Genomic DNA, 25,675 nt, shown 5'->3' on the forward strand with positions numbered 1-25,675 from the left:
TTAAAACAAAACCGTTACTGTCTCTTTAAATTTTAAACAGAGCACACTTTATTACTGAATATGTGAAAAAATATGAAGGAATTGTTCAAAATTTACCAAATTTTCACCACCGTGTCTTAAAGCATTCAAAGTATTGCACACCAATTTTCAGAGCTTTAACCCTTAAATTAACAAAACCGGAGCAGGTTACAGTTTTAACCCCTCTACAGTCCCAGCTACAGCCTTTGCTGCGACTTTACCAAACCCAGGGGGGAATACGATACCAAATGAAGCCTTCTAGGAACTTTTCCAAACCCTTTCAGATCCTCACACATGCATCTGCATGTCTTGCTCTCAAAAGTAACTGCGCAGTAATGGCGCGAAAATGAGGCTCAGCCTACAACTGGGAAGGCCCTTCCTGACTGGAAAAGTTGTCTAACACAGTGCCTGACGTTAAAAAACGTTCCCCAAGTTTATAAGTGTGAATTACCAGCATAAACATGTATAAAATGCCCAAATAAAGCAATCGATTTTGCCCATAAAAGTGTCTACCAGTTTTATAGCCCATATTAAGCCCTTTATTCTGTTTGAGACTAAGAAAATGGCTTACCGGTCCCCATGAGGGGAAATGACAGCCTTCCAGCATTACACAGTCTTGTTAGAAATATGGCTGGTCATACCGTAAGCAGAAAAGTCTGCTAACTGTTTCCCCCAACTGAAGTTACTTCATCTCAACAGTCCTATGTGGAAACAGCAAACGACTTTAGTTACTGTCTGCTAAAATCATCTTCCTCACAAACAGAATTCTTCATCTTTTTCTGTTTCAGAGTAAATAGTACATACCAGCACTATTTTAAAATAACAAACTCTTGATAGTAGAATAAAAAAACTACAACTAAACACCACATACTCTTAACCATCTCCGTGGAGATGTTGCCTGTGCAACGGCAAAGAGAATGACTAGGGTGGGCGGAGCCTAGGAGGGACTATATGGCCAGCTTTGCTGGGACTCTTTGCCATTTCCTGTTGGGGAAGAGATATTCCCCACAAGTAAGGATGACGCCGTGGACCGGACACACCAATGTTGGAGAAAAAAAAAAAAACTGAAATAAGGGAAATGTCTGCAGAGGCTTAGATACAAACTTATCAGAGGTAAAAAGTATATTAATATAACCCATGCTGGTTAAAGGTAAGGTAAAGTTTAGGGCTATTGAAATCATATAATCAATGTAATAATTAACCAGAAGGTAGTCGCTAACTTTATTTTGTGTTTTATTATGTAGTTTACATGCAATCCTAAGTTTATATTTCCTACCGTTTTATTCAATTCTCCTCCCCCATGCCACTTCCGTGTTTCTATCTCTTATTTCAGCGAGCGGTCTCACCCCTCTGCTTACGTCTGCTCAATGCGCGTTCACAGAGTGGATTTCGTATGCGCATGCGCCACTTCCCCCACTGCCCGATACAAAGTTTAAATAGTAACTATTTATTCATAAATAAAGACCTTACAGATGTAAATACATATTACGTTAATAACACTCACTTGCTGCGCCGATCGTTGCAATTGTTATTATGAAACAAAACAAAGCAATCGCTACAGAGCAAGCACTGAGTATGCGCGACTCACGAACGAGCACGGGTGGAAGTAGGTTAAGTTTAGTCCGACGCATGCGCTCAGTCATCGAGTGACGTAGGAATGGATGGGCTAAACCCCTGAAGGGGAAACAGCTGATTGGACTATAATATCGCTCGCAACTGTCAATCAAAGTTTAGAAAATGTCAGGCGGACGAAAGATTGGTGTCAGAACAGTACTTCTAAGGTAGAAAAAACATAATTTATGTAAGAACTTACCTGATAAATTCATTTCTTTCATATTAGCAAGAGTCCATGAGCTAGTGACGTATGGGATATACATTCCTACCAGGAGGGGCAAAGTTTCCCAAACCTTAAAATGCCTATAAATACACCCCTCACCACACCCACAATTCAGTTTAACGAATAGCCAAGAAGTGGGGTGATAAGAAAAAAGTGCGAACGCATATAAAATAAGGAATTGGAATAATTGTGCTTTATACAAAAAAATCAAAACCACCACAAAAAAGGGCGGGCCTCATGGACTCTTGCTAATATGAAAGAAATGAATTTATCAGGTAAGTTCTTACATAAATTATGTTTTCTTTCATGTAATTAGCAAGAGTCCATGAGCTAGTGACGTATGGGATAATGATTACCCAAGATGTGGATCTTTCCACACAAGAGTCACTAGAGAGGGAGGGATAAAATAAAGACAGCCAATTCCTGCTGAAAATAATCCACACCCAGAATAAAATTTTTAATGAAAAAACATAAGCAGAAGATTAAAACTGAAACCACTGCCTGAAGTATGTTTCTACCAAAAACTGCTTCAGAAGAAGAAAACACATCAAAATGGTAGAATTTAGTAAAAGTATGCAAAGAGAACCAAGTTGCTGTTTTGCAAATCTGATCAACCGAAGCTTCATTCTTAAACGCCCAGGAAGTAGAAACTAACCTAGTAGAATGAGCTGTAATCCTTTGAGGCGGAGTGTTACCCGACTCAACATAGGCATGATGAAATAAAGATTTCAACCAAGATGCCAAAGAAATGGCAGAAGCTTTCTGGTCTTTTCTAGAACCGGAAAAGATGACAAATAGACTAGAAGTCTTTCGGAAAGACTTAATAGCTTCAACATAATATTACAAAGCTCTAACAGCATCCAAAGAATGCAATGATTTCTCCTTAGAATTCATAGGATTAGGACATAATGAAGGAACCACAATTTCTCTACTAATGTTGTTAGAATTCACAACCTTAGGTAAAAAAATTCAAAAGAAGTTCGCAGCACCGACTTATCCTGATGCAAAATCAGAAAAGGAGACTCACAAAAAAGAGTAGATAATTCAGAGACTCTTCTGGCAGAAGAGATGGCCAAAAGAAACAAAACTTTCCAAGAAAGTAATATAATGACCAAAGAATGCATGGGTTCAAAAGGAGGAGCTTGAAGAGCCCCCAGAACCAAATTCAAACTCCAAGGAGGAGAAATTGACTGAATGACAGGTTTTATACGAACCAAAGCTTGTACAAAACATTGAATATCAGGAAGATTAGCAATCCTTCTGTAAAAAAAGAACAGAAAGAGCAGAGATTTGTCTTTCAAGAAACTTGCGGACAAACCTTTATCTAAACCATCCTGAAGAAATATAAGTCTTCCAGACTCTATAATATATCTCTCTAGATACAGATTTACGAGCCTGTCACATAGTATCAATCACAGAGTCAGAGAAACTTCTTTGACCAAGAATCAAGCGTTCAAACTCCACACCTTAAAATTAAGGTTTTGAGATCCTGATGGAAAAAAGAACCTTGAGACAGAAAGACTGGTCTTAACGGAAGAGTCCACAGCTGGCAAGAGGCCATCCGGACAAGATCCGCATACCAAAACCTGTGAGGCCATGCTGGAGCTACCAGCAGGACAAACGAGCATTCCTTAGAATATTGGAGAATACCCTTGGAAGAAGAACTAGAGGCGGAAAGATATAGGCAGGATGATACTTGTAAGGAAGAGATAATGCATCCACTGCCTCCGCCCGAGGATCCCTGGATCCGGACAGATACCAGGGAAGTTTCTTGTTTAGATGAGAAGCCATCAGATCTATTTCTGGGAGTTCCCACATTTGAACAATCTGAGGAAATACCTCTGGGTGAAGACCATTCGCCCAGGTGCAACGTTTGGCGACTGAGATAATCCGCTTTCCAATTGTCCATACCTGGGATATGAACCGCAGAGATTAGACAGGAGCTGGATTCCGCCCAAACCAAAATTCGAGATACTTCTTTCATAGCCAGAGGACTGTGAGTCCCTCCTTGATGATTGATGTATGCCACAGTTGTGACATTGTCTATCTGAAAACAAATGAACAACTCTCTCTTCAGAAGAGGCCAAGACTGAAGAGCTCTGAAATTGCACGGAGTTCCAAAATATTGATCAGAAATCTCACCTCCTGAGATTCCCAAACCCCTTGTGCCGTCAGATACCCCCACACAGCTCCCCAACCTGTAAGACTTGCATCTGTTGAGATTATAGTGCAGGTCGGAGGAACAAAGAAGCCCCCTGAACTAAACGATGGTGATCTGTCCACCATGTCAGAGAGTGTCGTATAATCGGTTTAAAGATATTACGTGAGATATCTTTGAGTAATCCCTGCACCATTGGTTCAGCATACAGAGCTGAAGAGGTCGCATGTGAAAACGAGCAAAGGAGATCGCATCTGATGCGGCAGTCCTAAGACCTAAAATTTCCATGCATAAGGCTACCAAAGGGAATGATTGTGACTGAAGGTTTTGACAAGCTGAAATCAATGTTAAACTTCTCTTGTCTGACAAGGACAGAGTCATAGACACTGAATCTATTCTAGAAACCTAAAAAGGTTACCCTTGTCTGAGGAATCAATGAACTGATTGGTAAATTGATCCTCCAACCATGAACTTGAAGAAACAACACAAGTCGATTCGTATGAGATTCTTCGAAAATGAGAAGACTGAGCAAGTACCCAGATATCGTCCAATAAGGAAATACCAAAACCCTGTTCTCTGATTACAGAAAGAAGGGCACCGAGAACCTTTGAAAAAAATTCTTGGAACTGAGGCTAGAGCCACAAAACTGGTAATGCTTGTCTTAAAAAGAGAATCTCAGACACTAAAAGTGATCTGGATGAATCGGAATATGCAGATACACATCCTGTAAATCTATTGTAGACATATAATGCCCTTGCTAAACAAAAGGCAGGACAGTCCTACAGAAACTGAATGTTGGAATCCTTACATAACGATTCAATATTGATAGATCCGGAACTGGTCTGAAGGAATTGACCTTCTTTGGTACAATGAAGAGATAAAATAAAACCCCAGCCCCTGTTCCAGAACTGGAACTGGCATAATTACTCCAGCCAACTCTAGATCTGAAACACATTTCAGAAATGCTGAGCCTTTGCTGTGTTAACTGGGACACGGGAAAGAAAAAATCTCTTAGCAGGAGGCCTTAACTGAAGCCAATGCTGTACCTTTCTGAAACAATGTTCTAAAACCAGAAATTGAGAACAGAATTGATCAAAATTTCTTTGAAGAAAACGTAATCTGCCCCATACCAGCTGAGCTGGAATAAGGTCCGCACCTTCATGGGTACTTAGGAGCTGGCTATAGGTTTTCTATAAGGCTTGGATATATTCCAAACTGGAAATAGTTTCCAAACTGATACCGCTCCTGAGGATGAAGGATCAGGCTTTTGTTCCTTATTGTGAGGAAAGGAACGAAAAATGATTATTAGACCTAAATTTACCTTAGATTTTTTATCCTTTGGTAAAAAAGTCCCCTTCCTTCCAGAAACAGTTGAAATAATAATTTATTACCCTGGAAAGAAAAGGAAAGCAAAGTTGACTTAGAAGACATAACAGCATTCCAAGTTTAATCCATAAAGCTTTTCTAGCTAAAATAGCTAGAGACATATACCTGACATCAACTCTAATGATATCAAAAGATGGTATCACCAATAAAATTATTAGCATGTTATAGAATAATAATAATGCTATAAAATTATGATCTGTTACTTGTTGCGCTAAAGCTTCTAACCAAAAAGTTGAAGCTGCAGCAACATCCGCTAAAAATATAGCAGGTCTAAGAAGATTACCTGAACATAAGTAAGCTTTTCTTAGAAAGGATTCAATTTTCCTATCTAAAGGATCCTTAAAATGAATTACTATCTACCGTAGGAATAGTAGCACATTTAGCAGGAGTAGAGACAGCCCCATAACCTTAGGGATTTTGTCCCAAAAAAAACTCTAATCTGTCAGATGGCACAGGATATAATTGCTTAAACGTTTAGAAGGAGTAAAAGAATTACCCAAATTATTCCATTCCCTGGAAATTACTTCAGAAATAGCATCAGGGAGATTAAACACTTCTGGAATAACTACAGGAGATTTAAAAACCTTATTTAAACGTTTAGATTTAGTATCAAGAGGACCAGAATCCTCTATTTCTAATGCAATTAATACTTCTTTAAATAAAGAACGAATAAATTCCATCTTGAACAAATACAAAGATTTATCAGCATCAACCTCTGAGACAGAAACCTCTGAACCAGAAGAACCATTATCAGTATCAGAATGATGATGTTCATTTAAAAATTCATCTGAAAAAAGAGAAGTTTTAAAAGACTTTTATGTAAACTAGAAGGAGAAATAACAGACATAGCCTTCTTAATGGATTTAAAAAATAAAATCTCTTATGTTTATCAGGAACACTCTGAAAATTAGATGTTGACGGAACAGCAACAGCTAATGTAACAGTACTAAAGGAAATTTTATCTGCATTAATAAGTTTGTCATGACATGCAATACAAACAACAGCTGGAGAAACAGATACCAAAAATTATAGCAGATACACTTAGCTTGGTAGCTCCAGCACTAGACAGCGATTTTCCTGTAGTATCTTCTGACTCAGATGCAACGTGAGACATCTTGCAATATGTAAGAGAAAAAACAACATATAAAGCAAAATTGATCAAATTCCTTAAATGACAGTTTCAGGAATGGGAAAAAATGCCAGTGAATAAGCTTCTAGCAACCAGAAGCAATGAAAAAATAAGACTTAAATAATGTGGAGACAAAAGCGACGCCCTTATTTTTTAGCGCCAAATAAGACGCCCACATTATTTGGCGCCTAAATGCTTTTGGCGCCAAAAATGACGCCACATCCGGAACGCCGACATTTTTGGCGCAAAATAACGTCAAAAAATGACGCAACTTCCGGCGACACGTATGACGCCGGAAACGGAAAAGAATTTTTGCGCCAAAAAAGTCAGCGCCAAGAATGACGCAATAAAATGAAGCATTTTCAGCCCCCGCGAGCCTAACAGCCCACAGGAAAAAAAGAGTCAAATTTTTGAAGGTAAGAAAAAATGATTAATTCAAATGCATTATCCCAAATATGAAACTGACTGTCTGAAAAATAAGGAAAGTTGAACATTCTGAGTCAAGGCAAATAAATGTTTGAATACATATATTTAGAACTTTATAAACAAAGTGCCCAACCATAGCTTAGATTGTCACAGAAAATAAGATTTACTTACCCCAGGACACTCATCTACATGTTTGTAGAAAGCCAAACCAGTACTGAAATGAAAATCAGCAGAGGTAATGGTATATATATAAGAGTATATCGTCGATCTGAAAAGGGAGGTAAGAGATGAATCTCTACGACCGATAACAGAGAACCTATGAAATAGACCCCGTAGAAGGAGATCACTGCATTCAAATAGGCAATACTCTCCTCACATCCCTCTGACATTCACTGCACGCTGAGAGGAAAACCGGGCTCCAACTTGCTGCGGAGCGCATATCAACGTAGAATCTAGCACAAACTTACTTCACCACCTCCATCGGAGGCAAAGTTTGTAAAACTGAATTGTGGGTGTGGTGAGGGGTGTATTTATAGGCATTTTAAGGTTTGGGAAACTTTGCCCCTCCTGGTAGGAATGTATATCCCATACGTCACTAGCTCATGGACTCTTGCTAATTACATGAAAGAAATATGTAATTAGGAGACATATTATTATAATGATGAATGAAACTTATGCTAATTTTTAAATCTATGAAAGATAGCGTTAAGTTGTGTGCTCAACTTTACCTTACCTTTAAGCAAAACTGGAGAATGGGTATTAAAGGGATTATCTATCTTTTTAAACAATAAAAATCCTTGAGTAGTCTGTCCCTTTAAAGATGTTCCTTTCCCCTTGCAGGCTAGTAAAAATCATGACAAAAAACAAACCTGATAACTTTACCACAATTGAAAAAATGTATTGAAAAAAAAACACAATGCATTCTGTTTCAGAGTACTTTCTTTTCTACAAAATCTTCTACTAAAAACTGGGGGTAATTACATAGATACATTTTATAAACTTAATTTCAAGTGCTATAAAGTCCCCCCCCCCCTACAAGCTGTAACAACTGGATAAACAAAGCTTTATACTGGCTTGAGAAAAATAACCACATCTTGAACAGACATCCTCTTATTGGGATAATCTGTAAGGCTTAGTGAAGAAATGGCTATCCTAAGTCTCTGCTTTACAAATCTGCTTAGCTGTTGATGCCTTCTCTATACAAAATGCTGATGTAGCCATTTGCAGTAGGGCCAGACATGGCTAAAAGCACAGTAGGGAGTTGTGTAGAGGTTCTCCTCTTCCAACTGCATTCCTCAAGGCAAGGCTATGTAAAGAACCCTGATCAGTAAGCCTTGGGATGTCTGCGAAGGGGAACATTCCAATTCAACATTTTATTTCTAAACTAGCATCTGAAGATCCTTTCATTTGGATTACTCTTGTAAATGCCCAAGAATCATCTTACAACAAAATACAAGAATGTTAAAATCATCGCTCTAGTACAGCTTGAGTGGGTTAGAGGGCAGGGATCTATTAGCTGCTTTCACATTTACACACTGCAGAAGGTTCTGCGGATAGCATGGTGGGTAATTATATCTAGAAATGTGCATTTCAGCATTTGTTCCCTAAACTAAATACCAAAAATGGTTGTTGTCTGCAGCACTCTGCTCCAGATATATTTGTAAAAAAGTGCAACACCCAAAAATCTAGATATTTATGTGTTGCACTTTTGCGACTATAAATGCACGTCTAATCTTATATCTAGGCTGAATGCAAGTTCTAAATCAATGTGTCCTTTAATCTATGCAGCACCTATAAGAACAATATTAGGCTTATTATTATTATTATGATTAATTAATTACCATGTCATAATAGGAATAAGTTGCAGGCTAAAAATATTGATCTATTTCAGCTCTCCTCATTCTAATCGATCACAATTCCCATAAAAAATGACCCACACAATTTGTTATTGTTCCATGTATAAAATAGGATGCCCTACAGGAGAGCGCCTACTGATACGCAAAATATTAACCCCAATAGTAAAAAAAAAAAAAAAAAAACACTTTAAAAAAGTGCTATACACCTTAAAGGCTGTGACACACTGCAAGCGATGGGGTGCGAGACGAAGCAGCTGCTTCGCGTCGCATTGCTTCGGAAGTTCAGATATTTCATCTCTGAGCGCTCAGCTACGCGACCTGATTCAGCAGAGTGCTCAGAGATGAAAAGGCAGGACACACTGAGCGCGCACATCCGCATCTACACGTTGCGCGCCGCTCCGCTTGCAGTGTGTCACAGCCATTATAAATGATAGCAAATTTGGATCATATAAAAAAGCAGCTATCTTAAGGATGGTATAAAAAAAAGAATTCCTTTATTAACAAAGGGCACAGACAGTGCTAAAGATGAGGCAAAAGAAGCCAAACACCTGACTTAATTTGCCTTATCAGTGATTAGGCTTCATCTCCCTCCCGATTATGGCTAAACAGAGTTTGTCATTATCCATCCTGGTCAGAGGCCACTGACCTATTTGATACCCGTGCCTGTCCATTAAAATAAAGGGGAGGATGCTACCTGCTGTAGTTGACCATAGAACAGTAATGATGTGGTAAACAAGTAAAGGTAAAATAACAAGCAGATATATAAACACCAAAGACTATATAATAATACAGCTAAAACCAAGACACAAGGTACAGCTCCAATACTTACACGCCATGACGAATAACTCCTGATCTGTTCACCTGCAGGTATAAACATCATATAATTGTTATATGTAAAGACATTCATAGCACAAAGGAAACTCTCTAAATTCTACCAAAAAAACATGAAATATGCACTCACCAAGTAACAATATGACAATATCAATTGCACTGTGTCCCCATCTCTATTTTGCAGGCTCTGCATCTTAACTCCTTTAACAAACACTTCATTATCTCAGCAACCAAATCCAGCGCCTCATGATCCAGTTATAGCACCTCAATATTATTCAGCTTGGATCATCTATCAGCCTAGAAGCACTGGATGGTGCAAAGTGAAGCATGGTGTTGCAATCACGGAACACATTTCTAAGTGTTAGGTGCAAATTATCTGTTGCTATGGTGACCTAGCAATATGAATATGCCGAGCCCTTGCATAACATATCAGTACAGTAAATTATCAATAAAAAAAGAGAATATATATATATATATATATATATATATATATATATACATACACACACACATATATATATATATATATATATATATATATATATATATATATATATATATATATATATATATATATATATATATATATATATATATATATATATATATATATATACACAAAATTTACTAACAAATACATATAACTTACACTGGAGTATATTTTGCTTATGTAAAAGCTTTTCAAACTCAAGCCACACATTTTAGGAATTAAAGGGACAAGAAACCCACATTTTTTATTTAATGATTCAGATAGAGAATACAAATTTAAACAACTTCCTTATTTACTTCTATTATCTAATTTGTTTTATTCTCTTGGTATCATTTGTTGAAGAAGTAGCAATGCACTGCTGGTTTCTAACTGAACACATTGGTGAGCCAATGAAAATCGGTATTTATATGCTGCGACCAATCAGCAGCTAGAACCAAGGTTCTTTGCTGCTCATGAGCTTGCCTAGATAAACCTTTCAGCAAAGGATAACAAGAGAAGGAAGCAAATTAAATAATAGAAGTCAATTGGAAAGTTGTTTAAAATTGTATTCTCTATCTGAATAATGAAATAAAAATTTTGGGTTTCATGTCCCTTTAAGGAAAGCTTGGTAGACAGGTCCTGGCTTGTTCCATTATTTTCAGAATGTTAATGCCAACAGGAACAGTAGCAGTATAGCAATTTACCATTTATAAGAGTATTGTGTTAACACTACGTTAATGTGATAGATTTGGGGTTTTATAAATTAAATTAGTATAATTTGCATTCATATTGTAGTAAAATTATTATTTAGATACACCACCTTCTAGGATCTGAACCTACCAATATAAATGGACCAAAAAGTGATCCCTGATAAAATATCTTCTTTACCAGTTCCTTTGACTGAGACAAATCTTAAGTTAAAGACTAGATGGTATTTCTCTCCCACTCGCCTACATTCTATATATGCCTCCATGTACCTGTTTTTAATGTATACAGAATAAAGGATGGATATGTTATTTTGTGCCTCTCTTTTTGGAGTGCAGCTGCATCTTTTGCGTTTTGGATTATATCACAGGATTGATTCACCACTTGGTTTGCACCAACGCAGCATTGTGGAGTTTGTAGTCCTTGCCCTGCCCTGGATTTTCCTGGGAATAACTTGGAACGCCATCGGTCTGTTTGGTTGTGTAGTAATAAAACTCTGTTGGGCCTAGATGCTTAAAGGGGCACTGAACCCAAATTTTTTCTTTCATGATTCAGAGAGCATGCAATTTTAAGCCACTTTCTAATTTATTCATACGATCAATTTTTCTTCGTTCTCTTGTTATCTTTATTTTAAAAAGAAGACATCTAAGCTTTTTTTTATTCAGAACTCTGGACAGCATTTTTTATTGGTGGATGAGTTTTTGCAAAATATGCCCGGAAGAAAAAGGAAAAAAAAAAAAAAAAAATCAATGCAGATGCATGGGGATCTTATTTGTTTAGTAAGGGATCTGGGAGGGGGAGGGATGTAGATTATTAAGGGGGGCCAGCTACACTACAGAAAACACATTTTTAATCTAAAAAAAGTAAAAAAAACGATTTTTGGGGGCAAATTGGGTACTGGCAGACAGCTGCCAGTACCCAAGATGGCGGCAAATAGGTAGAGGGGGAGGGTTAGAGAGATGTATGGGGGGGATCAGGGAGGTTGTGGGGTAAGGGGGGATGCAGACTGCAGACAGTATAAAAAAAAATGTGTCAGGTGGGAGGCTGATCTCTACCATAAGATAAAAATTAACCCTACAAGCTACCTAATTAACCCCTTAACTGCTGGGCATATTACAAGTGTGGTGCGCAGCAGCATTTAACGGCCTTATTATTACCAAAAAGCAACGCCAAAGCCATATATGTCTGCTATTTCTGAACAAAGGGGATCCCAGAGAATCATTTACAACCATTTATGCCATAATTGCACAAGCTGTTTGTAAATAATTTCAGTGAGAATCCTAAAATTGTGAAAAATTTAACAGTTTTTTTTATTTGATCGTATTTGGCGGTGAAATGGTGGCATGAAATATACCAAAATGGGCCTAGATCATTAATTTGGGTTGTCTATTACACTACACTAAAGCTAAAATTAAACCTAAAAGCTCCCTACAAGCTCCCTAGTTAACCCCTTCACTGCTGGGCATAATACACGTGTGGTGTGCAGCGGCATTTAGCGGCCTTCTAATTACCAAAAAGCAACGCCAAAGCCATATATGTCTGCTATTTCTGAACAAAGGGGATCCCAGAGAAGCATTTACAACCATTTATGCCATAATTGCACAAGATGTTATTAAATAAATTCAGCGAGAATCCTAAAGTTTGTGAAAACAATTGTGAAAAAGTCAACAATTTTTTTTATTTGATCGCATTTGGCGGTGAAATGGTGGCATGAAATATACCAAAATGGGCCTAGATCAATACTTTGGGATGTCTACTAAATAAAAATATATAAATGTCAAGGGATATTCAGGGATTCCTGAAAGATATTAGTGTTCCAATGTAACTAGCGCTAATTTTGAAAAAAAGTGGTTTGGAAATAGCAAAGTGCTACTTGTATTTATTGCCCTATAACTTGCAAAAAAAAAAGCAAAGAACATGTAAACATTGGATATTTCTAAACTCAGGACAAAATTTAGAAACTATTTAGAATGGATGTTTTTTTGTGGTTGTAGATGTGCAACAGATTTTGGGGGTCAAAGTTAGAAAAAGTGTGTTTTTTTCCATTTTTGCCCTCAGATTTTTTTTTTTATAGTAAATTATAAGCTATGATGAAAATAATGGTATCTTTAGAAAGTCCATTTAATGGCGAGAAAAACGGTATATAATATGTGTGGGTACAGTAAATGAGTAAGAGGAAATTACAGCTAAACACAAACACTGCAGAAATTTAAAAATAGCCATTGTCATTAAGGGTAAGAAAATTGAAAAATGGTCTGGTCATTAAGGGGTTAATCTTACAGAGTGAGTAGTGGGTTGTTCTTTAGACTTAACCCCATTCATTTTTCTCAAACTATCCGTCTCTGACTTGCAAACACAAATGTACTATGTCTAAAATATCTTATTCCCCTTCATTTGAGGCAGACAGCGCCTGCCTCAAAGCTAGAGTGGAAAAACTTTTACATATACACTTGCCCTGCAGAAGTTTTATATCATTAAAGAAGGAAAACTGGAGTTCTTTATAAACCTGGAGTTGTACTGAAATAATGCCAATTCTTAACTTTATTCCTTGGTATAAACCCACTATTCTTTATTAATCCCAAATGTTGTCACTACTTCAATCCACACTCTTATAAATGGAGAGGAGGGGTCTCCCCGTTAGATCTTTGTACTAACTTTTGCTCTTCCCTTATACTTAATGTTTGGGTTTAATACACTGTATGACACTTAAAGCAGCAGGTTGTGTCATTTGCTACTAGTTCACTACATTGTATTTTGTATTAAGTATTATTTATTGTAATAAAGTTTTATAGCTTTGTATACTATCAAGCTGTTTCAACAATATAATGTACTATAATGAAATTATATTTTTTGTACATCCTCTATACGGCTTATAACAGGGCTCAATCATTCAGTCACCTTGGCACCCATGGTGCCCTCCAAATGAGTGCGTGTGCCCCAGATAGAGAGCTTTGATTACTAAGGAGAGGAGCAGACAGTGATTTTATCTTTCCTTACATCTGCAATCATTAAATGTGGGGCTGACACTTCTAGGGCCCCATCCGATATGCAGCGTCGCCCGCAAAAGCCGGTTTTTGCGCGAGTTTGGTATCCTATATACAGCGCCGCATATAAATGCGGCACGTATATTTCACCCGGCGGACGTAGTTTTATCCCCATAGACTAACATATAAAACCTGCGCAATTTGGTATCCAATATCCAGCGCAAGGCCTTACGTGGTGAAAATGGAGAAAACTTACTCCATTTCACCTTGCCATAAAAAGCAGCTGTAACAGGCCTTGCGCCGAGTATGGGAGCACCGTAACTCCCTAAAATGCCTACAAAAAAAAAAAAAAACCTAATGCGCAATGTCTATCTACCTGTCAACTGCAATCCCCCACCGCAATACCTAATAAAGTGTTTAACCCCTAAATCGCCACTCAATAAAGTGTTTAACCCCTAAACCGCCGCTCCCGGACCCCGCCGCCACCTACATTAAATGTATTACCCCCTAATCTGACCCCCCTACACCGCCGCCACCTATATTAAATGTATTACCCCCTAAATCTAAGTCTAACCCTAACACCCCCTAACTTAATTATTATTTAAATAAATATAAATATTATTAACTAAATTATTCCTATTTAAAACTAAATACTTACCTATAAAATAAACCCTAAGATAGCTACAATATAATTAATAATTACATTGTAGCTATTTTAGGATATATATTTATTTATTTTACAGTTAACTTTGTATTTATTTTAACTAGGTACAATAGCTATTAAATAGTTAATAACTATTTAATAGCTACCTAGTTAAAATAATTACAAAATTACCTGTAAAATAAATCCTAACCTAAGTTACAAATGCACCTAACACTACACTATCAATAAATTAATTAAATGAACTACAATTATCTAAAATAAAATACAATTAAATAAACTAAACTATAGTACCAAAAAAAAAAAAAAAAAAAAAAAAAAAAAAACATAATTTATGTAAGAACTTACCTGATAAATTAATTTCTTTCATATTAGCAAGAGTCCATGAGCTAGTGACGTATGGGATATACATTCCTACCAGGAGGGGCAAAGTTTCCCAAACCTCAAAATGCCTATAAATACACCCCTCACCACACCCACAAATCAGTTTAACGCATAGCCAAAAAGTGAGGTGATAAGACAAAAGTGCGAAAGCATAAAAAAAATAAGGAATTGGAATAATTGTGCTTTATACAAAAAAATCATAACCACCACAAAAAGGGTGGGCCTCATGGACTCTTGCTAATATGAAAGAAATGAATTTATTAGGTAAGTTCTTACATAAATTATGTTTTCTTTCATGTAAATTAGCAAGAGTCCATGAGCTAGTGACGTATGGGATAATGACTACCCAAGATGTGGATCTTCCACGCAAGAGTCACTAGAGAGGGAGGGATAAAATAAAGACAGCCAATTCCGCTGAAAATAATCCACACCCAAAATAAAGTTTAAATCTTATAATGAAAAAACTGAAATTATAAGCAGAAGAATCAAACTGAAACAGCTGCCTGAAGTACTTTTCTACCAAAAACTGCTTCAGAAGAAGAAAACACATCAAAATGGTAGAATTTAGTAAAAGTATGCAAAGAAGACCAAGTTGCTGCTTTGCAAATCTGATCAACCGAAGCTTCATTCCTAAACGCCCAGGAAGTAGAAACTGACCTAGTAGAATGAGCTGTAATCCTTTGAGGCGGGGTTTTACCCGACTCGACATAAGCATGATGAATTAAAGATTTCAACCAAGATGCCAAAGAAATGGCAGAGGCCTTCTGACCTTTCCTAGAACCGGAAAAGATAACAAATAGACTAGAAGTCTTTCGGAAATTCTTAGTAGCTTCAACATAATATTTCAAAGCTCTAACTACATCCAAAGAATGCAATGATCTCTCCTTAGAATTCTTAGGATTAGGACACAATGAAGGAACCACAATGTCTCTACTAATGTTGTTAGAATTCACAACCTTAGGTAAAAATTTAAAAGAAGTTTGCAACACCGCCTTATCCTGAAGAAAAATCAGAAAAGGAGACTCACAAGAAAGAGCAGATAATTCAGAAACTCTTCTAGCAGAAGAGATGGCCAAAAGAAACAAAACTTTCCAAGAAAGTAATTTAATGTCCAGTGAATGCATAGGTTCAAACGGAGGAGCTTGAAGAGCCCCCAGAACCAAATTCAAACTCCAAGGAGGAGAAATTGACTTAATAACAGGTTTTATACGAACCAAAGCTTGTACAAAACAATGAATATCAGGAAGATTAGCAATCAATCTTTCTGTGAAAAAAAACAGAAAGAGCAGAGATTTGTCCTTTCAAGGAACTTGCAGACAAACCTTTCTCCAAACCATCCTGAAGAAACTGTAAAATTCTCGGAATTCTAAAAGAATGCCAGGAAAAATGATGAGAAAGACAACAAGAAATGTAAGTCTTCCAGACTCGATAATATATCTTCCTAGATACAGATTTACGAGCCTGTAACATAGTATTAATCACAGAGTCAGAGAAACCTCTTTGACTAAGAATCAAGCGTTCAATCTCCATACCTTCAAATATAAGGATTTGAGATCCTGATGGAAAAAAGGACCTTGTGACAGAAGGTCTGGTCTTAACAGAAGAGTCCACGGTTGGCAAGAGGCCATCCGGACAAGATCCGCATACCAAAACCTGTGAGGCCATGCTGGAGCCACCAGCAGAATAAACTAGCATTCCTTCAGAATCTTGGAGATTACTCTTGGAAGAAGAACTAGAGGCGGAAAGATATAGGCAGGATGATACTTCCAAGGAAGTGACAATGCATCCACTGCTTCCGCCTGAGGATCCCTGGGAAGTTTCTTGTTTAGATGAGAAGCCATCAGATCTATTTCTGGAAGTCCCCACATTTGAACAATCTGAAGAAATACCTCTGGGTAAAGAGACCATTCGCCCGGATGTAATGTTTGGCGACTGAGATAATCCGCTTCCCAATTGTCTATACCTGGGATATGAACCGCAGAAATTAGACAGGAGCTGGATTCCGCCTCCTTGATGATTGATATATGCCACAGTTGTGACATTGTCTGTCTGAAAACAAATGAACGATTCTCTCTTTAGAAGAGGCCATGACTGAAGAGCTCTGAAAATTGCACGGAGTTCCAAAATATTGATTGGTAATCTCCCCTCCTGAGATTCCCAAACCCCTTGTGCTGTCAGAGACCCCCAAACAGCTCCCCAACCTGTCAGACTTGCATCTGTTGAAATCACAGTCCAGGTCGGAAGAACAAAAGAAGCCCCCTGAACTAAACAATGATGATCTGTCCACCATGTCAGAGAGTGTCGTACAATCAGTTTTAAAGATATCAATTGAGAAATCTTTGTGTAATCCCTGCACCACTGGTTCAGCATGCAGAGCTGAAGAGGTCGCATGTGAAAACGAGCAAAGGGGACCTAGAATTTCCATGCATAAGGCTACCGAAGGGAATGATTGAGACTGAAGGTTTCGACAAGCTGAAATCAATTTTAGACGTCTCATGTCCGTTAGTGACAGAGCCATGGACACTGAATCTATCTGGAAACCTAAAAAGGTTACCCTTGTCTGAGGAATCAATGAACTTTTCGGTAAATTGATCCTCCAACCATGATCTTGAAGAAACAATACAAGTCGATTTGTATGAGATTCTGCTAAATGTGAAGACTGAGCAAGTACCAAGATATCGTCCAAATAAGGAAATACCACAATACCCTGTTCTCTGATTACAGACAGAAGGGCACCGAGAACCTTTGTAAAAATCCTTGGAGTTGTTGCTAGGCCAAACGGCATAGCCACAAACTGGTAATGCTTGTCTAGGAAAGAGAATCTCAGAAACTGAAAGTGATCTGGATGAATCGGAATATGCAGATATGCATCCTGTAAATCTATTGTGGACATATAATGCCCTTGCTGAACAAAAGGCAGGATAGTCCTTATAGTTACCATTTTGAATGTTGGTATCCTTACATAACGATTCAATATTTTTAAATCCAGAACTGGTCTGAAGGAATTCTCCTTCTTTGGTACAATGAAGAGATTTGAATAAAACCCCAGTCCCTGTTCCAGAACTGGAACTGGCATAATTACTCCAGCCAACTCTAGATCTGAAACACATTTCAGAAATGCTTGAGCCTTCACTGGATTTACTGGGACACGGGAAAGAAAAAATCTTTTTGCAGGAGGCCTTATCTTGAAGCCAATTCTGTACCCTTCTGAAACAATGTTCTGAATCCAAAGATTGTGAATTGAATTGATCCAAATTTCTTTGAAAAATCGTAATCTGCCCCCTACCAGCTGGGCTGGAATGAGGGCCGCACCTTCATGTGGACTTGGGAGCTGGCTTTGGTTTTCTAAATGGCTTGGATTTATTCCAGACTGGAGATGGTTTCCAAACTGATACCGCTCCTGTGGGTGAAGGATCAGGCTTTTGTTCCTTATTGTGACGAAAGGAACGAAAACGATTATTAGACCTAAATTTACCTTTAGATTTTTTATCCTGTGGTAAAAAAGTTCCTTTCCCTCCAGTAACAGTTGAGATAATAGAATCCAACTGTGAACCAAATAATTTATTACCCTGGAAAGAAAGGGAAAGCAAAGTTGACTTAGAAGACATATCAGCATTCCAAGTTTTAAGCCATAAAGCTCTTCTAGCTAAAATGGCTAGAGACATATACCTGACATCAACCCTAATGATATCAAAGATGGCATCACAAATAAAGTTATTAGCATGTTGAAGAAGATTAACAATGCTATGAGAATTATGATCTGTTACTTGTTGCGCTAAAGCTTCTAACCAAAAAGTTGAAGCTGCAGCAACATCCGCTAAAGATATAGCAGGTCTAAGAAGATTACCTGAACATAAGTAAGCTTTTCTTAGAAAGGATTCAATTTTCCTATCTAAAGGATCCTTAAAGGAAGTACCATCTGCCGTAGGAATAGTAGTACGTTTAGCAAGAGTAGAGACAGCCCCATCAACCTTAGGGATTTTGTCCCAAAACTCTAATCTGTCAGATGGCACAGGATATAATTGCTTAAAACGTTTAGAAGGAGTAAATGAATTACCCAAATTATTCCATTCCCTGGAGATTACTTCAGAAATAGCATCAGGGACAGGAAAAACTTCTGGAATAACTACAGGAGATTTAAAAACCTTATTTAAACGTTTAGATTTAGTATCAAGAGGACCAGAATCCTCTATTTCTAATGCAATTAAGACTTATTTAAGTAAAGAACGAATAAATTCCATTTTGAATAAATATGAAGATTTATCAGCATCAACCTCTGAAACAGAATCCTCTGAACCAGAGGAATCATTATCAGAATGATGATGTTTATTTAAAAATTCATCTGAAAAATGAGAAGTTTTAAAAGACCTTTTATGTTTACTAGAAGGAGGAACAACAGACATAGCCTTCTTAATGGATTTAGAAACAAAATCTCTTATGTTAACAGGAACACTCTGAGTATTAGATGTTGATGGAACAACAACAGGTAATGTAACATTACTAAAGGAAATATTATCTGCATTAACAAGTTTGTCATGACATTCATTACAAACAACAGCTGGAGGAACAGATACCACAAGTTTACAGCAAATACACTTAATTTTGGTAGATCCAGCACTAGGCAGCGATTTTCCAGAAGTATCTTCTGACTCAGGGTCAATCTGGGACATCTTGCAATATGTAATAGAAAAAAACAACATATAAAGCAAAATTGATCAAATTCCTTAAATGACAGTATCAGGAATGGGAAAAAATGCCAGTGAACAAGCTTCTAGCAACCAGAAGCAATAAACAAAGAGACTTAAATAATGTGGAGACAATAGTGACGCCCATATTTTTTAGCGCCAAAAAAAGACGCCCACATTATTTGGCGCCTAAATGCTTTTGGCGCCAAAAATGACGCCACATCCGGAACGACGACACTTTTGGCGCAAAAAACGTCAAAAATGACGCAACTTCTGGCGACACGTATGACGCCGGAAACCAAGAAAAAAAAATTTGCGCCAAAAAAGTCAGCGCCAAGAATGACGCAATAAAATGAAGCATTTTCAGCCCCCGTGAGCCTAACAGCCCACAGGGAAAAAGTCAAATTTTAAGGTAAGAAAAAAATTGATTTATTCATATGCATTATCCCAAATATGAAACTGACTGTCTGAAATAAGGAACGTTGAACATCCTGAATCAAGGCAAATAAATGTTTGAACACATATATTTAGAACTTTATATAAAAGTGCCCAACCATAGCTTAGAGTGTCACAGAAAATAAGACTTACTTACCCCAGGACAGTCATCTACATGTAGTAGAAAGCCAAACCAGTAATGAAACGAGAATCAGTAGAGGTAATGGTATATATAAGAGTATATCGTCGATCTGAAAAGGGAGGTAAGAGATGAATCTCTACGACCGATAACAGAGAACCTATGAAATAGACCCCGTAGAAGGAGATCATTGAATTCAAATAGGCAATACTCTCTTCACATCCCTCTGACATTCACTGCACACTGAGAGGAAAACCGGGCTCCAACCTGCTGCGGAGCGCATATCAACGTAGAATCTAGCACAAACTTACTTCACCACCTCCATAGGAGGCAAAGTTTGTAAAACTGATTTGTGGGTGTGGTGAGGGGTGTATTTATAGGCATTTTGAGGTTTGGGAAACTTTGCCCCTCCTGGTAGGAATGCATATCCCATACGTCACTAGCTCATGGACTCTTGCTAATTACATGAAAGAAACACCAATTACAAAAAATAAAAAAAGAAGTTTAATCTAATTACACCTAATCTAAGCCCCCTAATAAAATAAAAAATCCCCCCAAAATAATAAAATTCCCTATCCTAAACTAAATTACAAATAGCCCTTAAAAGTGCTTTTTGCGGGGCATTGCCCCAAAGTAATCAGCTCTTTTACCTGTAAAAAAAAGAAATACAATACCCCCCCCCCAACATTACAACCCACCACCCACACACCCCTACTCTAAAACCCACCCGATCCCCCCTTAAATAAACCTAACACTACCCCATTGAAGTTCACCCTACCTTGAGCCGTCTTTACCCAGCCGGGCCAATCCAGGCACAAGTGGTCCTCCAGCCGGGCAGAAGTCTTCATCCAAGCGGCATCTTCTATCTTCATCCTTCCGGCGATGAACGGCTCCATCTTGAAGACCTCCGGCACGGAACATCCTTCTCGGCCGTCAACTACCCGACGAATGGCTGGTCCTTTAAATGACGTCATCCAAGATGGCGTCCCTCGAATTCCGATTAGCTGATAGGATTCTATCAGCCAATCGGAATTAAGGTAGGAAAAATCTGATTGGTTGATTTAATTCTCATTCAGTGTTTCAACGTTTTTCAACTTTTTCCACATTTTTTTTCACTTTACCCCTCTGTGTGTTGTAACACTTTACTGACTCCACACCAATTTACCTTACTGTCACCCTGGTGGTAACTAGGTACCACCACCCTTAGGCTTATTGGGGCATAGTTGGCGCAGGGCCCCAACGCTATTTCTTCTAGAATTTATGAGAAGAGCATCATGAGATGCAAGTCTTCCAAACTCGATAATAAATCTTTACGAGCCTGCAACATAGTAATAATCACTGAGTCAGAGAAACCTCTATGACTAAGCACTAAGCGTTTAATTTCCATACCATCAAAATTAATAATTTGAGTTCCTGACGGAAAAAACAAACCTTAAGATATAAGGTCTGGCCTTAATGGAAGTGACCAAGGTTGGCAACTGGACATTCGAAAAAGAACCATATACCAAAACCTAAGCGGCCATGCTGGAGTACCAGCAGCACAAACTATTGTTCCATAATGATTTTGAAAATCACTCTTAAAAGAAGAACCAGAGGCGGAAAAATATAGGCAGGTTGATAACTCTAAGGAAGTGTCAATGCATACACTGCTTCCGCCTGAGGATCCCCGGATCTGGATAGGTACCTGGGAAGTTTCTTGTTTAGATGATATGCCATCAGATCTATTTCTGGAAGCCATATCTGAACAATTCGAAAAAACACATCTGGGTTTAGAGACCATTCTCCCGGATGTAAAGCTTGATTAACAAAGATAATCCGCTTCCCAATTGTCTATACCTGGGATATAGACCGCAGAAATTAGACAGGAGCTGGATTTAGCCCAAACAAGTATCCAAGATACTTCTTTCACAGCCTAAGGACCAAGAGTCCCACCCTGATGATTGACATACGCCACAGTTGTGACATTGTCTGTCTGAAAACCAATAAACGTATCTCTCTTCAAAAAGAAGCCAAAACTGAAGAACTCTGAGAAACGCACGTTCCAAAATATTGCATGGTAATCTTGCCTCTTGAGATTTCCAAACCCCTTGTGCTGACAGAGATCCCCAGACAGCCTCCCAACCTAAAAGACTCGCATCTGTTGTGATCATGGTCCAGGTTGGATGAACCAAAGAGACCCGTAGAACTATATGATGGAGATCTAACCACCAAGTCAAAGATTTTTGAATATTGGGATTCAAAGATATTAAAAGTGATATCCTAGAATAATCCCTGCACCATTAATTCAGCATAAAAACACTGGAAAGGTTTCATATGAAAATGAGCAAAGGGATTCAATTCCAATGCTACAGCCATGAGGAGACCTAAAAATTCCATATATATAGCTACAGAAGGAAATAATAGAGACTGAAGGTTCCGACAAACTGAACCCAAAATAATTGTCTCTTGTCTGTTAGAGACAAAGACATTGACACAATCTATCTGGAAACCTAAAAAAGGTGACCCTTGTCTGAGGAATCAATGAGCTTTTGATATAAAGATCCTCCAACCATGTCTTTGAAGAAACAACAAAAGTTGAATCGTATGATTCTGCAGATCAAAAAGACTGAGCAAGTACCACGTGATCGTCCAAATAAGGAAATACTGAGAACCTTGAAAAGATTCTTAGAGCTGTCGCTAGGCCAGAAGGAAAAGCAACAAATTGGTAATGCTTGTCTAAAAAAGAGAATCTCAGAAAATGAAAATAATCTGAATGAATACAGAATATGAAGATATGCATCTATTGAATCTATTGTAAACAAATAATGCCCTTGCTGACCAAAAGGCAGAATAGACCATATAAACACCATTCTGAAAGATGGTACTCTTATATGACAATTTAAAAAGATTTTCTATCTTTGGGACAATGAATAATTTTGAACAAAACCCCAAACCCCGTTCCTGAAATGGAACTGGTAAGAATACCCCAGATAACTCCAGGTCTGAGCAGCGCCTTGAGACCCCAACGGGTGACCAACCGCGCTCACAAGCACCCAAAACATACAGGTCTGAAACACACTTCAGGAAAGTGTGAGCCTTACTGGAATAGCTGGAATATGCTAGAGAGAAAAAGACTTCTCACAGGCGGTTTTACTCTGAATCCTATTCTGTACCCCAATCTAAGAAATTTGGACCGAATTGAACCAAACAAATTTAAAAAAAAAAAAAGGAAATAAGAGCCGCACCTACATGCAAATTTAGGGGCTGACTTTGATCTTTTAAATGGCTTGAATTCATTCCATGTTGAAGAAAGCTTCCAATTATAAACATGTTACTTGGAGAAGAATTAGGATTCCGTTCCTTATTAAGAACAAAAACTAATATAAGCTTAAGATTTACTCTTAAAACTTAATCTTGAAGCAAAAAAACTCCCTTCCCCAGAGTAACAGTTGAAAGAATTGAATCCAATTGTGAACCAAATAATTGATTATCTTGGAAAAAAAGAAATATGGATTATAGAAAATCAAATTAGCATTCCAAGATTTAAGTCACAAAGTTCTTCTAGCTAAAATAGCTAAAAACATAGAATTAACCTCAATTGTGAAAATATCAACAACAACAAAAATGACAACACAAATGAAATTATTAGCATGTTGATCAACTTAACAATGCTAAACAAATCATAATCCAATATTTGTTGCACTAAAGCATCCAACCAGAAAGTTGAAGCAGTTGCAACCAGTGTTCCCTCTAAGGACAGTTTTGTGTGCAGCCCAGCAGTGAAACAGTTAACAAGAGAACCATACCTTGCCATCTGCATTGTGCAGTGTTTGCTAATTGCAGGGTGTGGTTACCTAATTAACTGTTTCACTGCTGGGCCGCACACAAAACTGGCCTTAGAGGGAACACTGGTTGCAACATCAGCCAAATAAATTGCAGGCCTAAGAAAAGGACCTGAAATAAAATAATTTTCCTTAGATAAGATACAAGTTTCCCATCTGAAGGAACTTTAAAAAATAAATACTATTTCTTATAGGAATAGTAGTATGTTTAGCAAGAGTAGAGATAGCCCCATTAACTTTGGGGATCTTTCCTCAAAACTCTAAACTAATTGCTGGCAAAGGATACAAATTAAAAAACCTTAAAGAAGGAAAAAAAGAAGTCCCAGGCCTATTCCATTCCCTAGTATCAGGAACTGGAAAAAAACCTCTGAAGAAACAACAGGAGGTTAATAAGCAGAATTTAAATGTTAGCTAGTCTTAAAATCAAAAGAACTAGTCTCCTCAATATCCAATATAATCAACACCTTTTCAACAAAGAACGAATGTACTCCATTTAAAACTAAAAAAGTAGATTTGTTAGTGTCAATATCTGATGAAGAATATTCTGATTGAGAAAAAAAACATAATCAGAGAAGGATAATTCAGTATGTTATCGGTCATTTGAAAATTCATCAACTAAATGAGAAGTTTAAAAAAGACCTATAAATTTTATTAGAAGGCGGGATGGCAGACAAAGCCTTTAGGATAGAATCAGAAAAATATTCTTATAAATTCCTAGGTATATCTTGTACATTATATGTAAAAAGAATAAGCAATAGATAATGCATTAATACTAATGGACTCTGCATGTAAAAGCTTATCATGATAACTTATTACAAACCATAGCTAAAGATAAAAAATCATAACAGAAAAATAAATGAACTTAGCTTTGGTAGGACTGATAACAGTCATCAGGAATCCAACAGTATTTTCTGATACAGGAACAGTTTTTTAGATATCTTGCAAATGTAAGAGAAAAAACAACATATAAAGCAAAATATTACATTGCCTTAAATGACAGTTTCAGGAATGGGAAAAAAATGCAAACAAAATAAGGCTCTGAAAAACAGAAGCAGAATGAAAATAAAAAAAAAACTTAAATAATATCAGAAATCTGGCGCCAAGTATGACGCCCACAACTGACAAGGTATTTTTTTGGCGCCAAGAACGTCTGTAACAGACACGAGCATCATAGATGTGAAAATTCTTGGCGCCGACTAAAACACCGGAAATGACGAAAATACATCAAACGTAATTCTCGCGCCAAAAATGACGCAATAAATTATAGCATTTTGCGCACCCACTAGCCTAACAGCCCGCAATTTAGAAAGAAAGTCAATTGAAAAATTTCAGGTAAGAAACTTTTTTTTTTTAAGCATTTTCCAAAAAATGAAACTGACAGTCTGTAAGAAGGAAATATACTGATTAACCTGAATCATGGCAAATATAAGTATAAAACATATATTTAGAACTTTACATATAAAAGTGCCAAACCATAGCTGAGAGTGTCATAAATAAAAGGAAATATACTTACCAAAAGACACTCATCTACATAAAGTAGATAGCCAAACCAGTACTGAAACAAGAATCAGTAGAGGTAATGGTATATAAGAGTATATCGTCGATCTGAAAAGGGAGGTAGGAGAAGAAATCTCTACAACCGAAAATGAAATAGATCCCCGATAGGATGACCATTGCATTCAATAGGTAATACTCCCATCACATCCCTCTGTCATTCACTGTACTCTGAGAGGAAAACCGGGCTTCAGCAT

General features: G+C 37.4%; 1 protein-coding gene across 3 annotated transcripts in view; it reads right to left on the reverse strand.

Annotated features, from left to right (window-relative positions):
* The window catches only part of PRRG3 (proline rich and Gla domain 3), a 47,814-nt gene that overhangs the window by 11,609 nt on the left and 10,530 nt on the right, over window positions 1-25,675 (reverse strand). For 2 of the 3 annotated variants that reach the window (XM_053698937.1, XM_053698939.1), the window contains exon 2: window positions 9,640-9,671. The exons of the other annotated variant lie outside the window; for it this stretch is intronic. In XM_053698937.1, coding sequence (XP_053554912.1) covers window positions 9,640-9,646 — 7 coding nt within the window. In that variant the 5' untranslated portion in view covers window positions 9,647-9,671. The remainder of the gene's footprint in view (window positions 1-9,639; window positions 9,672-25,675) is intronic. 3 annotated transcript variants of the gene reach the window in all.

This window comes from Bombina bombina, chromosome 1 (assembly GCF_027579735.1).
Source record: "Bombina bombina isolate aBomBom1 chromosome 1, aBomBom1.pri, whole genome shotgun sequence".
NCBI classification, from domain to species: Eukaryota; Metazoa; Chordata; class Amphibia; order Anura; family Bombinatoridae; genus Bombina; species Bombina bombina.